The 16,382-nt window shown below is 39.8% G+C and overlaps 1 protein-coding gene across 2 annotated transcripts in view; it reads right to left on the minus strand.

Annotated features, from left to right (window-relative positions):
• ADAMTSL1 (ADAMTS like 1) overlaps positions 1-16,382 on the minus strand; it is a 173,697-nt gene that overhangs the window by 34,169 nt on the left and 123,146 nt on the right. For both annotated transcript variants that reach the window (XM_068175688.1, XM_068175687.1), the window contains 4 exons: positions 11,095-11,274; positions 9,408-9,561; positions 6,978-8,118; positions 168-295 (listed from right to left, as the gene is read on the minus strand). In XM_068175688.1, the coding sequence (XP_068031789.1) occupies positions 168-295; positions 6,978-8,118; positions 9,408-9,561; positions 11,095-11,274 (1,603 nt within the window). The remainder of the gene's footprint in view (positions 1-167; positions 296-6,977; positions 8,119-9,407; positions 9,562-11,094; positions 11,275-16,382) is intronic.

A 16,382-nucleotide genomic window follows, 5' to 3' on the forward strand; every position in this document is an offset into this window, starting at 1 on the left:
TCTATGAAAGTCTAAGGTTTCTGCAGAGCTCACACCCTCTGTTTTCACCAGTGTACTTCTGTTGATGCATTTTACATAGCTTTAGCAAACCTGTTCCTCCACAAACAACTTCTTTCCAGATTCACACAAGTAACCTGGACCTGCAATCACAGGGGTTAAACTATTACCTGCTAGGGTGACAGCAATGGAGACAGAGTCAGATCCCAGGGCATTGGATGCATTGCAAGCATAGAAACCCACATCAGCTTCCACAGGTGCTAGAATCTGCAAGGAGTCATCAGGCTGAAGGACCAACCTGGCATAAAGCAGAAAGAAAGAAAGATGTAATAGTCTCTTAGTCCATGTGAACGTGAACATATTTACTGGGAATTTTTAGGCTTAGGTAATATTTTTTATAGATCAGGCTTTTAGGTTAAATTTAAAAATCTATGAAGAAATTTAAACTCTTACATTGATACTGTAAGTTGTGATTGCTTATATTAAATTTTAGTCTCATTCCCTGTTCCTCTACTGCTGATATGTGCATTAAAGAAAGACTGCTATGTAATTAGGACATCTGCCCAGTGAAACCTCCTCCTCTGCTGTAACACTTCTGCATAATGCTGAATGAGTTTCCCAGCATTGCTGTCTTCCAGTTCTGCAGCATAGGAATAGCAATAGTAAGAAAAAGCCAAATTATTGCAAGGGAAAAATCATGAAACATGCTGAAGCTATGCAGAAAGAAGTGAAGTGAACCACAGGGTCAGTGTTAAAGCCTGAAATAAGTTCAGATTCTTTTATTGATGGGCAGCTTGTACAAACTCAGCAGTTTTGATTCTTGCCTAATAGTCAGTGAAGATAGAGAGGACTTCTCAGCTCCTCCTTGGGCTGAACCCACTGTTTCTTTCCTCTGCCAGTAAGAGGAACCTACCAAGAGCTCAGTGTACTGTGGTGTTATATTTTAGTTGAATGGTATGCTCTGTCTCACCCCTGGAAAATGTCTGGTTTATTCCAAGCCTGTGATCCTCCCCTGCAGTATCCTGTGTCTGTAATCCCATTGGCCCAACCTGTTCTGCGCCCACTTTGAATCTCCCTGTGAAGTGTGCCGGGGGGATGGTTCGCTCGCTCTCTCGCCAGCTCTCCTGGCTGGTTCCCGCTCAGCCCCTCTCTCCCCCTCCCCTTTCCCCTCTCACTCCCCTTTCCCCCCCTCTCCCTCAGAAGCCATGCTGCCTCCCGGGGGTAGGACCCCCAATAACCCCTCATCTAATGAGCACCCTCAGAAGCCGTGTGGAGTCTCCTTGCCTGCCTGCTGCTACCAGCGAACTCACTGCCTATGGGGGGGCCCCCCGGGGGGTCCTCCCCCGCCCCCAGAACGCGCTGCTACACTGCACTGTCTATGGTTAAATAGAATTAATATGGTCTTAGTGCTCTTATGAACTGCTTCTTTTCACTGTCTGGTTTTACAGTGGTATAACTCATAAGGTCCTGACATAGGCCTATTTCAGTGAGAATTCAGTCCATGGGTTTGTGATTATGTACCCTTATTTTCATCACACTGTGTTTTATGATTGTTGCTCCTTTCTCTGAGTTTTCTTTTTGGCTGAAACTGTAGATAAAATCTACTGTTATCAGCAACTTTCAGCAGTTGTTGCTTGTAAACTCTTAATAGAGGCTATGATTGACGGTGGGTGGCAAGGGTGAAAGTGGGGGAGGGATATGCCTGTAAAACACATGCAATAGAAATCTGCTCACAGATCCTGGAATTGATGAGTTTCTTTACACTCCCATCACCACTATAAAAACTATTGTCTCATGGATGAAAAAGCCACAGATACTCAATTTGGTATAACACTGTGGGTGGTAGATGTCTAAACCAAACCAGATTAGGGCCACCCAGCAAAATGTATTATAGGAAAAAAATCTCCAGAGTTAACATTATTATTTTATCCTTTTCTGAGTAATAAGAAAAATAGTCATTATCAATAAGAGATGCCTGTTTTTAAAGAAGTTTTGTAAATGCTTAGAAATATGCACATTTGCAAAACAAACATGAATACTTTTAAAGTTGCGTCTGTGCTTGCGCAGCCAAAAACCCACCAACTGCTGAATTAATTCCCTTCCCACTTTTGCTTGATTAAGAGGTAAGAAAAAGGATGTTTTTCTTACCTCTTAGTCATAACCAGGGCTGACTAGATAGTCACTGCTAACAGTGACAATAACTAACAGATTTTTTTACTTGCAGAACTCATGTTCAGTATCAGTATCAGTATCTCACACATAAATTTTTAGTTTAACACCGACTGCTTCAATTATTACATGGAATTCATTAAATCTTCAGAAGTTGTCCCAAATTATAACAGCCTGTAACATTTAAAAGTTCTGTGTGTTCTGTCTGCGTGTCTGCAAATATCGCATGTAGGCAGATCTTCAGTTTACACTAAACTAATGCTTACAAGGCCCCTAAAATAGTTTTAATTAATGTTTCTGACAACTTCAGGCTGAGGAAAGATCTTGCCTAATATTGCACATCAAGAATGGATGCATAATTTGTTTGTTATTTGTAGAGAGCGTGGGACTCCAGGACGGTTTGGATGGATGAGAGATCTCTCAAGTCAGGTCTTAGAAAATGTGGTTTACTAAAAGGGGGAAAGGCCCTGCTTGGAGTTGCCAGGCGCAACTCGTGGCAGGCCCAGGGGGAGAGGGAGAGGGAGAGAGAGGGTTCCAGGTGAGGGTCCCAGGGGAAGATCCAAGAGAGCGTCCGGTCCCTCGGGCACACCTTATCAGGGGGCTTCAAGGTGGGCTGGAACAGGACTTGGGCCAATGGGCTCACAGATACCTGATACTTCAGGGGAGGGTCACAGGTGTGGGATGAACCATACATTGGGGGGTGAGACAGAGCATTCCATGTGACCTTTGGACCTATCTGCAGGTAAAAGGCATTGTTTAATCAGAAGGGGGGATTGCTTTCAGCCTGGCTATACTATTGTTTTCTAGTTATTCAGTAGTCAAGGTTTGTTATTTCAAATCTAGTTCTCATCTCAATGTCTGTATTTTCCAAATCTTTTGCCAGGCAATCATATTTATAAGGTTTTCCTATTTCATCTTCCCCAACAGTTATTAATCACCTCTCCTGACATAAACCTCTCTCTGTCAGCTTAAGTCACCTCAAGATACAGCACAAATATTTTAAAAATAGAGGTAGTTCAGGTACTTGACTTTTTAAAAAAAATGAACTCCTACACCTCCATCCTCCTATCCTCTCAACCCAAGTTTTAATGTCTTTCTCCAGAAATAAACATAATGTCCTCTTCTTTTCAATAATTCTGTTATTTTTGCATCACAATTTGGCATAGCTGCTTTTCTTGAAAGCAGATCCTTTATCATTCCTCATTGTATAGAATTATTTTGGCTGAATTCCCTATTTGCTTATAGATTGCTATTTTTGTTAGGTATTGAGTTGCTTATCAGGGGTGGAAAAAAACTAACCAGCTGTAGCAATTCTTACATCACCAGCATGTCTTCAGAATCTCATTTATGGACTGAAAATAATACAGCTTAATATTTAATCAGTCTCATCTCAGTTGCTCCACACTGCATTGCCTCCAAGACAAAAACATATTTTGCAGGACATATATCAATGACTAAATCAGACAAATACCTAACAAACATCTCACAAACACCTAACTTCATACCACTTACTGTTCACATGCTGCTTCATATGCTTTTATAAAATTTATTTCTGTTTTAGAGAAGTTGAATTATCAACTACCAGTGGATCCCCAGTGACAGAAACTGCAGCATACTTCTAAGAGTTACTAAACAATACATGAATTCCTCAAAGATTTTTTACTTTTAAAACTGATTCCTAAGAAATTTAGTCTGAAGTTTCTCTAAAATAAAACATTTTCCAACATATACAGCAATCAAAAAACTTTGGTATGGATACTACTAGGCTCTGAAATGGCATTCAGAACCCATGCTGGTGTTAACTTGACTCTTTAACCTTAGGAGAGAGTATGGACTCTTCTGTTAAATAGGCACTCAGGATGAATAGGCAGGCACAAGCTGGAGATCTTTTACTGGAACCACAGATATGTTCAACTGTTGCAGCTATTTGTGTAACATGTTTTCATTCTCTTACGTAACTGAAAACCAGCACTTTTTGGGGGCTCATGTTATATCGTTTTGTGACTGTACCTAGACTAAAGCCAAAGAAAATTGATTTTTGCAAGGATAGCCATGCAGTAGGAGTCATACTTTTAGGTGGATGAAACAGCTTATGGAATGGGGCAATGAGAATAAAGCCATACATCAACCATCATTACTGGACATCACTGGATCAGACAAAACCCATGGCCACAAGGTGTAAAAGTGAATGCCTTTATCTCAGTGGTTTGTATAGCTGTCACCCAACCTAAAACCAGCAGCCTATACTCTAAGAATTGCAATACCCACCAAGTATTTCTGAAATCTTAGTATATTCAGTAGGGCATGACCTGAGGAACTTCAGCACTACTCTCTGGCCCGTCTCAGCAGAAATGTCTCTCTCTGATACCGGTACAGGAAAGCCCACCTCTATTTCTTTCCTTATTCCCATTAAGACAGAGGTGGGCTGGAAAATCCTCTTCTCCATTCAATGGTTGGCAAAGTACAAAGAAAACAAACTGCAGAGCTAAAGGACAGTTCAAACATACCAGACGTATGTTTACATCTGTGGCCCTGCAGTTTACAGCAATACACTGTAAGACTGCTTAAACTGCAGCTTCCATTGACACAGCTGACTGACAGGCAGCAAGAGGATTCTGAGCCAAAGCCAGAATACTGATGTTAAAGAACCCAGGAAAAAAAATCCACAAAAAATTAGCTCCCAAGATATTGGTGTTGAGTTGCACCTGAAGCTCAGAGAATAGTAATTTCTTCCCCCCCACACCAGCCTGGGGGAACTATAAATGATGATTGCAGAAGGAAGTTCATAAAGCAGAAACTACCTCAATATTTAAAGAAGAGTTGTGAATGACTTATGCCACTAACTGGAAAAGAAATGATACTTTCCTCAGACTTTCTGATAGAAATTTTGAGCATACACACAACTGACTGATAATTCAGAAACAAACCACAACATTTAAGGCTATTTCAGCCAAACTGAATGGGAAAGAAAAAGGATTGAAAAGGAATTGTGAAATTAAATAAAAAAAAATCTGAACTAAAACTTCAGGAATCATATAAGTGTCTTTTACTTCAGCTAAATTAATCTACATGTTGTGATACCATGAGAGATTATAGGGTATGAAATAAACTTGCCAATTTCTCATGACTGTAGTGTCTAGCATTCCTCATATATTAACTTCATGTAACATCCCTTCCCTTTCATGGATGCCACAGAAGTTACAGTCATTTCAAGTAGAGAAAAAACCTCAACTTAATGGCCCAATTCTAATGGGACATAACCACTAGATGAAAATTTATATATGAAACTTATTTTGGGGGAGGCCTACACATATTTTCACAGGAAGATATCCAAATGAAGGGATTTTGTATGTCCAAGTCATGATTATATGACTATATGTGATTTTTCACCACGGGTACATTCTTGTTCTCAGTGACCTCTACCCCTTCAAAAGTTACCTTTTTTTTTTTTTTTGTGTTTAATTTAATATACTTATTAGCCTTCAGACAGAGAGGCAGGAACCAGGAAACTCAGATCATTATAGAAAGCAATTACTTTTTCATTGATTCAATAGTAAAAATAAAGAAGGAGCTAAGAACCTAATTTCATAACTGTATAGAAGGGGCAATTTTACCTAAATCAAGACATTACTGGATGATCCAAGGGCACCACACTGGAAATTAATTTTTGTTTTGATTCCCTCTTTTCCCATGACCTTATGACTAAATGTATATGTCTTAGCTGAGGTCAGTATCTTATGCAGGAGGAGTTGCTACCAGATCCCTGGACAACTTTGTTGTGCTGTGTTGCTCATTATTACTGCCTACTACAGTCTTTTCCTGTTCTTATATAATGATTTCTCACAGAACAGAACCAAAATATAAAATCCCAAGCATACACATGAGAAGAATGTATGTTATCAACACAGTTAAACATATAACTTGTACTGAAAATAACTATTTTCTGTGGGCTCTTCCACACAAATCAATAATGTAGAGTGATCGGAAAGTAAATACTACCTGAAGGAAAAACAGCATAATTTTTGTGGTATACTGAAAAAAGCATTTTGTTATGCCAACTTCTCAGGTTACACCTGGGACCAGCATTCCAGAATTTAAACAGATGAGGATTCATCAATTCACATGAGAAGACAAATGCTAAATGATCAGTCTGTAGAGATGACAGGAAAGCTGCAAACAGCCATGAGGTGTGGTTCCACAGTTTACAGCCTTTATCAGAACATACACAGTAAATGGTGATTGTAATGCCCTTTGAGGCTTATCCTGGGGCAATTTAATGCATAGATACATTTGTGGAAGGCCAAAGCCTCAGCTTCTTCATCTTCTCCTACATGTCTGTCAAGCCCTCCTGGAGTACTAGGAGTAATGCAATTTCAGCTTCAACAGAAAAAAATAGCAACAATCAATGACCAGTTTTCATATCTCTGTATCAATCTTCATAGCAAAAAATCTCCACCTTCAGATGGGAAAATAAGCTAAGACTCCCAGTCTCTGGATGCAGAATGCTCTGTTTACTGTATTAGGCACTTATGTCCTTTAGTACTTTACAATCCCTTCTTTTTTACTTACTCAGTCAGAGGTAAGGTTCCTGTCTGCCACACCAGTCTGACCCTGCATCCAGACCTGGCTGAAGATTTACAGTGCCCTGTTTAACCCATTTACCAATTCACATGCACTTGCCCTTCCTTCTGTTATGAAATCAGACTACAGCAAAACATGGCTTTGTCCACGGGACTGACTGGCAGTAACACATGGAAAGTGACGAGTCAAAATATCAATTATTTTCTTAAAAGTTAAATAACATGCTTTACCTATCATTGTATTTCACTTCCTCTCCATTCTTAGCCCAGCTGATGGTGGGCTTTGGGTTTCCCACTGCTTCACAGTGAAGCAGCACACTCAGTGTACCACTTGCTAGGACCACTGTCTGTCCCAGGTGGGTGACAACCTCTGAAGCAGAAAGTTGTTGTGCTGCTGAAATCTTTCGGAGGATGGCAGGCTTTTGATGAGGCCTGTGCAAGCCACTTGCCAGGTCTACAGAGGTGGGAATAAATGTTTCAGTAGATGATGTCCTCAGGGAGCTGGTAAATCCAGAAACACATCTGTGGAAAGGGTACTCCACTGAGGCTGAATCACCTTTTCGTTTTGATGCTTTGAGGACAGATTCTTGGTGGTCCAAGTAGTTCTTGAAAACCTCATGAGCCAGATGTACAACAAGATGCTCAGTGTAGATATCTTTAAGCTCCTCAGGCTGTTGAGACAAATTCCTTATGATATCATCCAGGCGTTTCTGCTCTGTGACCATAGTAAATGGCAGGCTATGCTCCTGGCTCTGGTCCTCTTCTGAGGATGCGTTTCTCTCCACAGACTCCTGGGCTTCCCAGGACTCCAAATTTTCCACTGGCCAGCCCCTGAATTGTAGCAGTCTTGAGACAATATTGTCATACCATCTGCTGGGGTTAGAAAGGTGCCCTCGCTTTTCAGCCTTGCTACCATTGAAGAAAATCCCATTGAGATGTTTATCCTCTGTTCTCAAGGTATCATTTAAGCCAGCCTTTCTCATGTCTTGTTCCTCCCTAATACCAGCTGGCTGCCCAGCAATGATCTTCTTGTTGCTTCCAATCAGTTTAATTATGAAATGCTCCCGGGCTGGCCCTGCTGTGCAGGAGTATGTCCCAGTGTCTGAAGGCTTCAGATGATGGATTTTCATGTACTCGTAGGGTGCAATGGTGATGTGAGCTGAACTGACAAGCCTCTTGTCATCCTTCTCCCAAGTGATCATTGATTTTCGGAACCTCCTGGTAGGGCATCGGAGGACAACAGAAGTTTTGGGCAGCAGGTAGGCATAGCCACCCACAATGAAGTGCAGTTTCTTCTGCTTCCTTGTCTGGATGTAAACTTGCTTTACAGCCATAATATGAGGGCTTTGCTTATGAGCCGGTCTGTTGTGCCCTGAAATATCATTATATAATTAGTATGTGATACCATTAAACAAAACAAGTAGTTTACATTGTGGGGCATGGGCAGCATTTGACCCATTAGACAGTAACGGGAGAAACTGGCCACCATTTGCTGTACATTAAACTAGAAAAATCAAAATAAGAGGAATAACAAGACACACTTCAGGAAGGTGAAGGTAGCCTAGAATATATGCAGAAACCAAATAGTCAGGGATAAAAGCTTTACAGGAGAGAGAAAACTTCAGTGGAAACACAGATCTTGTTAAAGTACTTAAACAAAGACTGTTATTCAAGAAATGCACTGAATAGTGTTTATCATCCAAACCTTCAAAGACAACGTGATCTTGCAGCTTGCAACAGTAAGGAAGAATGAAAGTCTTGCTACCTCAAGGAGTGATGTTGGCCAGAAAAAAATTCTCTGGGCTAAGCTTAAAAATGTGGTAAATACTATTACAGTGCGCTAGTTCAGCATGTCCTTCTGGTTTCCTGATCTCTGTGTCAAAAATCTTTATTATGAAGCACTAAATTAAGCTGCATAGGCATATTATTAGTAAATACCATGCAAAATTTGGTTCAAGCTTTAGTTCTAAAGATCCGATCTTTTCTCCCTACATACCCAATATTCAGCAGTTTCAGAGGCAAGCTGAAGCTAGGCTGACTTTCACATATCCAGATGGCTTACTGCAAACTAGGGAAGAGTGTACAGGGGGACTTGTGATGGGCAAAAACAAATGCATGAACTACCAACATAAAATACATCTAACTTGTATTACATTCATTAGAATGTAATAGAATGTAATAGAATTCATTAGAATTACATATTCCACATAGTTCCTTAGAAATCTCAGGTCATAGAGGATTTGGAGTGACTAATGAAGTAATAAGTTTCTAAATGATCATCAGCAAAATCCCTTACCAACCATATTCCTTGTAGCTGTTCTAGCAGACAGTTTATTTGCTCCAGCCCTCTGGCTGCTGTATCTCTCAGCCTCTACATTCCAGCTGTGAAATTCAGACCTAGATTTTGGTCAGAATTTTGAGCCAGTTCTTCCAGAAACTAGTAGCTCCCTTCCAGCACACTGCCTCATATCCAACTCCATTAGTGAAATCTTTAGTATTCCTCCAATGGCTTGACTTATTTACAGACAGAGAAACCCACTCCACAAGACTGAGTAATACTAGCGTGAAAGCAGGCTGTGAAGCAGGAAATAGCACAGATTTCTTAGTGAAGTACTTTCAATCCCTTTTCCCCAGACACTGCCAAACACCTTTTCCACTTACGTGCGCAGGGGCCTAGTGAACAGGGCCTGATCAAGGATGAGAATGGCAAAGGGAGGCAGAGAGAGGAATTGATGATAACAAAGTCCCCAGTTTTCAGCATCTTTCTGCAAACAGCATTTCGACTCTGTGTGCCTTCTCCACAGCTCACTGAACACTAGGAACAGAATGAGAAACATTAGGAGAAATGGAAAAGGTGCTCCTTGGCACACACTCCCTCCTCACTTCCCATATCCACATTGCATACACACACTGCAGGACAGAGCAGTTACAGTTTTTAAAATGTTACAGCAGAATAAAGCAGAGCAGCATCTGACCATGCAGCTACAAACAGTGCAGGCACAGTAAGGAGATGAAATACTTGTTATTTTCTGTCCTGTAATATTTAGATTCTTTCCATGTTCCTGTTACCATTTCTTTTCTGTCAGATGGTGTCTCTTGTTTTAATGGTACTGTGCTACAGTTCAAAGCCAGTCTTTGAGCTTTGTTTCTATATGTCTTTGTCTACTGGCTGGAAAAACTCCAGCTCATGTCCAAGAGCAGACCTCATGGAGTTGAAGATCACAGTTGCATTCTGGGCCTGATAAAATCTGACCTAAGCTTAATCTTTAAGCTTTGCTGTTGCAAATCCATTTAGGAATAATAAAGGGATGAGTATTTTAGTCACCAATTAATTACCTCAGCCTTGTAGTTACTACTCATGGCCTACACAGAATAGTATAAACCCTCTAATACCAGACTGCAGTGCTTGTTACACAGGTGGACATGGTTTGATGGACTACATCATGACTATTCAATTTCATATTTATGCATGTAGTATTGTGGAAAAAGAAATACAAACAGTGCCTTTGCACTGGAATCAAGCAACAGTCTGTAAAAAGAGATAGAAAATGGGTAATGCACTGTAATTACCATCTTCACTGCCAGAATGGCTGTCTCCTGGCAGAAGACTTTATGAAAACATCCACTAATTTGAGTAAAATGCCCAGACAGATCCCCATAAGAATGGTGCAAGTGGGACAGCTCGGTAGGGTGATTGGCACTTCTTTTCCAATTTCCAATTTCCACTGCTTCCATGAAAGAGGACTGGAAGAGTGGTGGTAGAGACTGAAAGATGTGCAATGACTTTCATGCTTACTGGCATGAACCTTTGCCTTTGCTTTGACCTTATAAAGTAAAATTATAATTTTATAATATCTCTCCTCCCATCCCCTTTCATTTACCTCTTCTCCTGATCCCTCCCTTCCTCTTCTTTTCTATTCTCTTCATCATAAGAAAGAGTTGGAGTGGCCCCAAGAGGAAAAGACTATCAGAACAGCTAGGTTTTTGCAACAAAGAGCATGTAGCCTAGGGTAATAAAAATTACTCTTCATTGATGCCTTGGAGGAAATAATAAGCAGAGGCACGGACAGAGGCAGGGATTTATTGCTTGGAGCATGACTTGTGTTTACACCAGAAGGGCCTTAAAGGTTTGGTCAGCTGACTAAAGCACATCTGTGGAGGCGGACACCACAGAGGAACATGAAGCTAGTGATTACGTCCTCAACCAGGATGGTAAGGACAGATTACAGGACAAAACTGGGCATAACATGCTTTGTGGAGTCTGACCTTATTTGGCTCCTCTATCCCAACTGGCTTAGGAACTTCATCTCCAAGATCTGTAAAATACTCATGCAAACAAATAGCATACCTGTGTCCAGTCAGAGAGAAGCCACTCATTGGGACAATCCTCATTTTTGCAGGCTTGTTGTGTAATGGTCCTTGGCATGGAGCAGAAGGTTTCTGGCAGCTCTAACAAGCTTCCATCTGCCAGGCGCTGCTTACAAAGTGCATCTCGCTTCTGGACACCACCGCCACAGGTCTGTGAACACTGAGAAAAGAGAGACAACCACCTCACATCACACCTACACCACCCCACTTGCTGTAAAAATTAGTTGTGAATTAGGGTAGAAATTAACACTTGTTCTTGGCCAAACAGAAAGCATAAACCAAAAATTTCAGAGACCTTGAAGTAGACTGCTTTTAAAATGTCAAAATTATTTTGGAAAAGGGAAAAGGGAAGCAGCTTAGTTTGCTAATTTTTAGAAAAATTGTTTCAGTATTTCTGAAATGTGCTCTTTTAAAGTATTATTTCAAAAGATATAGAAATAGTGACTCAGCATTGCAGTATGGAGGTGGGAAATTTGTCCTCTCCACCTGGAAAATGAGACACTTGCATGGGATGTAGAGAATCTAAGTAGTAGTATCTGTGTCTGAGCTCTGACACAGTGTCAGAAAGAGTGGAAAAGTCTTGTCCAGCAGTAGATAAGTAAATTGAGATTATTAATATCCACAGAACACACCTCCCCTCTCTCTTTAATGTAAATATCCCTCTCTGCATCAAATTTTCTACTCAAGGAGGGCAGGAAATTTTGAGTAACCAAATTTAGTAGCTTTCCTGACTATTTTTTGTAAATTTAATTGCTCAGCTTTTCTTTTTTCTCTCCTGAGGATCCTTTTCCTGAGGCTAGTAACAGGTTCTCAGTTCCGCTCAGTTCAGCCAGCTCAACTCCTTTTCTCCTTTCTTCTAGCAAAGAAAAGGGGGAGCTTGCATTACACTGACATGACCAGGAATTGCTTATAGCTTGTGACATGGCAATTATTCAAGAGAAGCAGACAATAATATGGAGAAGTATTAAAAGGTATACTTAAGCAGTTAAAAGGGGAGTGTTTTAAAAAATCTTGCAGTCATGAAAGGCCCTTCTCTCTTAGATAAGCTGCATGAACTTTAATGCTAGCCTGAGTATTTAGGATAAACATTTTCTTTGAAAGACAGAGAGGAAGTGCAGAATGACTTTTTTATATTTGTTCTCTTTTAATGTGTAAAATCAGATTTTGTCTTACTTATTTAGAATGTTGCAAAGCTCAAAGGCTTCCAAAAAATTAAGCAAGAAAGACAGTAGTTTTCAACTAATGAAAATGAAAATGTCTATCAGCCTCCCCTTTGACGAAAATTCACTCCTGAGGAAGAAGAAAAATATGATTAAAAGTATTATTCCAGTGTTGCCTAAGGACTTTTATCATATACAAGATACCAAATGGGTACTCACTATCAATATCACAAAGTATGTTCCCTCTATCAATCAGTAAATCTCAGAAAGTCTCTTTGCCCTTCCAACTCTATCAGTGATAAGACAAAACATACCTTTTCTTGCTTCTTGGAGTTTATTCACTTACATATTGTTGTTCCTGCACAGGACAGCCCCAAGAGTCACACCATGTGCCTGACAGTACTGTTCAAATGCTTCTTGAACTGTGTCAGGCTGGTGCTGTGACCTCTGTCCTGGGGAGCTGTTCCAGTGCCCAACCACCCTCTGGAGGGGAGAACCTTTTCCTGATACCTATCCTAAACCTCCCCTTACACAACTTTAGGCCATTCCCTCAGGTGCTGTCACTGTCACCACAGAGAAGAGATCAGTGCCTGCCCGTCCTCTTCCCCTCACAAGGCAATTGTAGATTGCAATGAGGTCTCACCTCAGTCTCCTCCAGGCTGAACAGACTAAGTCACCTCACCTACTCCTCATACAGCTTCCCCTCAAGGCCCTTCAACCATCTTTGTGACCCTCCTTTGGGCACTCTCTAACAGGTTAATGTCTGTCTCATATTTTAACACCCAAACCAGCACTCAAGGTGAGGCTGCCCCAGCTCAGAGCAGAGCAGGACAATCCCCTCCCTTGTCTGGCTGGCGACGCTGTGCCGGATGCACCCCAGGACAGGTTTGGCCCTCCTGGCTGCCAGGGCACTGCTGACCCATGTTCAACTTGCCACTGACCAGGACTCCCGGGTCCCTTTCCATGGTCTCCCACATGGTTTAATTTTACACTGCTCTCTACTCAAGGTATAGAACAATACAGGTTTTTCCTTACTGTCAAAAATTAATTCTCTGCTAAGATTCCACAGTAAGATAAAGCACCTGCAAAAGGAGTAAACACTTTTTTCACATAAGGTCTCTCAGTTTCTTTTAAGGTCTAACATTTGAAAATTTAGAAGAGACATATTATGGTATGGATTAGAAATAGAAAGAAAAATATAAGAAAATACTACCAATTTTCCCATGCTGACTTTGTTTTAAAGTCATTGTTCTAATTATCTTTGAAGCAAAGACAGCACTCAAGAGCAAATAAAGAATGTTGGGACTGAGACTATAGCACTTATTCAGTAATAAAACAAAAGTGGATGAAGATTTACTAATGGATGTTTCCAATTTCAGGTATGCAGAACAGATATTTATAGGACCTTGTAAAATGAAAGCTTAAACTCTGCTCCAGAAGTGCCCAGCTGAAAATTATAAAGATTCCAATGCATTTAGTTACGACACAGAAATATTTAATAATATATAGTTCGGAATATGTAAAAAGATGTTTTAAAAATTGTTTTAAATATTACAACACGGATAATTATTGTGTGTTTATCTACCAGAAATACCAGGGCTTTGAATGGCATTTAATTCAGACAATCCTTCCTTACAAATATAAAAGGCTTAGAAAAGAAAACACTGATAATTAGAGTTTAAATCTTCTGAGGGGGTTTTTTGTGTGTTTGCATTAAAGCAGTGTGAGTGAGTGTTCTGAAAAGCACCACAAACTCCACTGATGAGGCCAAAGAAATGTATTGAAATCAGGCTGTGTGGAGAACAGATTTTACACTTTCATGTTGGTGAAGCTTTAAAGGATCTTTCCTAGGATGAGGAAGGCACCTTCCTGAAGGACCCTTCATCTCCCTGTGTAGGGAGAATCCTCTCAGGAGCCTGGGGAGATGGGAGGTGTTGTGGGTCCCTTAATGCAAGGAAAGTAATTCTTCTTCAGGTTTTCTTCTGCTGGAGCGTTCTACAGCAGTTCTGGTGCATGACTGGAGGGCACCTCCAGAAGTTGTCTCAGCCAGTCACATCCTTTCCAAATGTTTTCTTTTCTTTCCATGTCTCAGAAGCCAACAGCTGTAATAATCCCTAAGTGTAATGCACAAGCCTCATGGTGCAGGTTTTCAGATGGGAAACCTGTGTGAGACTGAGCTGCAAGATCTGGCTTTCCTGTAGGGTGGAAATATCTGTAAAGATGATGGTGTTGCAAAGAAGGAACACAGACATCCTTAAAAAATATGAGAAAGGAAATTGATTTTGATGGATTAGAGGTTTTTTTCTGGCACAGTACTCATCTGAACAGAAGCAAAAGACAGCAGGTACAGAAGCACATTTTTTGTGCTGTTTTCCTCCAGTGAAAGGTAAGCAGAGAATATAAAAAGTCTATGTAAGTAAGGCAGAAGAGCTACAATATGATTTTTGTTGAACTGTAGCAATGAATCACAGCACAGGTTCTCTCTTGGCCCATAGAAGATACCAGCTAGCTACTACAAGTGTGAACCTGTGAACAGTTTGTTTTAATTTCTTATTAACATAGTTGTTAAAGCTTTTATACTTAAGCTTCCTCCTCACTAAGATCTACTAAGCATTTCAAAGAGAAAGCATTTGAGAGCCCTTGAACAGCTGGAAAAATTACTTTAGACAGGTGAAAGTATGTATCTTTAAACTGTTGAGGAAGTTGTTACAATCTTGAAAAATCTGTTTGGAGATAGCGCTAGCAGAAAAAAATTGGTACCGTTCTAATGTGATCTATAGCTAATCATCACTGTTAGCAGAAAATAATTTTTTCCACATATTATATCTCTTCTGATTGTTCACATACGCTTACAGAAAATTGTTTTCTGTAAGGACTGTGGCAAATTATAGGACTTAGACAAGCATAGGTACTCCTTATACATCCTAATTTTAAAATGATTGACTTCTGTTATTATGTTATGAACTAGTAGAAAAGTATTTGCTATTTGCAAATATAACATTTATTACATCTATAGTTTGGAAATTTTCAAAAGTACAACTAAGTATATACATGTGTGTGAGTATGAGTAGACAAATTAAAACATGAAATATCACTGAATTGTTTTAAACAGAGGACTAAAGCCTTAGGCTCATTACCTAGCTTTGACAGACCATCAGACTGGAATAAATATTTTCACTGGGTTGGTTGCCCAAACCCAAAGCTCTCCCAGCTTCATGGACTAACCAAGTTCATTAGGTAAGTACATTAATGTCTCCCTGGCTCCCTGGTTAAGTGAAGAATAGATTTTATATAAAGGCACTGAATAGGCATATGTAAGCACTATGCAAAATATTAATAGTTTTCACATAGTATAGAATGAAGACTTGCACACATCAAAAATGAAAATTTAAACAGGTGTTTTTCTTACAACTACACCACGCAGCAAATTTTTCCTTTAGTCTTGAGAACAGTGCAAGATCTTTTCTTCCTGCAGTGGTAACACTAAAACTGTTGTATTACAACCATTTAAAGAAGCATCTTTAAGTCTTTTGAATTACACAAGTATTTTAATTTGTAACCAGATTTCAGCAAATTAACTCATTTCAGAGTGCTTTCTAATGGTGTAAAGCCTTTTACAGACCCATTGTGTAAACAGAAATTTTTATAATTAGTGCAATAAAGCATCCATCTCCCAAAGCAAAGTGTTTAACACACATTTCTTAATCTGAAGCGTGAGGAACGTTTCTTGTACTAAACAAAATTATTATTTGAGAATATATTAAGTACTCCAAATGCTTTAAAGACTCTTTTATCCTTAATCCTTCTAGTTTAGTATTCCTAAAAACTTAGCTTACCCAAGTACACTCACTGCAGCTAACCAATATATTCCAGATATTTTTGTTTGAAATCTATAGCCAGCTGTTAAGATTTACCAATAACTTCGCATTAGAAATAGCTACAGTCATTATTTGCCTCTGGAAACATTGATGCATTTTTTAAGAGCAAAAAATGCACATTTTGCAGCTTTTTAATGGCTTGTCAGAATGATTAATGATTCCTGTTGATGGGCTAAAGCAAAACCATATAATCATAGCACGGTTTGTGTTGGAAGGAATCTAAAAGTTCT

Source organism: Anomalospiza imberbis, chromosome Z (assembly GCF_031753505.1).
Source record: "Anomalospiza imberbis isolate Cuckoo-Finch-1a 21T00152 chromosome Z, ASM3175350v1, whole genome shotgun sequence".
Lineage (NCBI taxonomy): Eukaryota > Metazoa > Chordata > Aves > Passeriformes > Viduidae > Anomalospiza > Anomalospiza imberbis.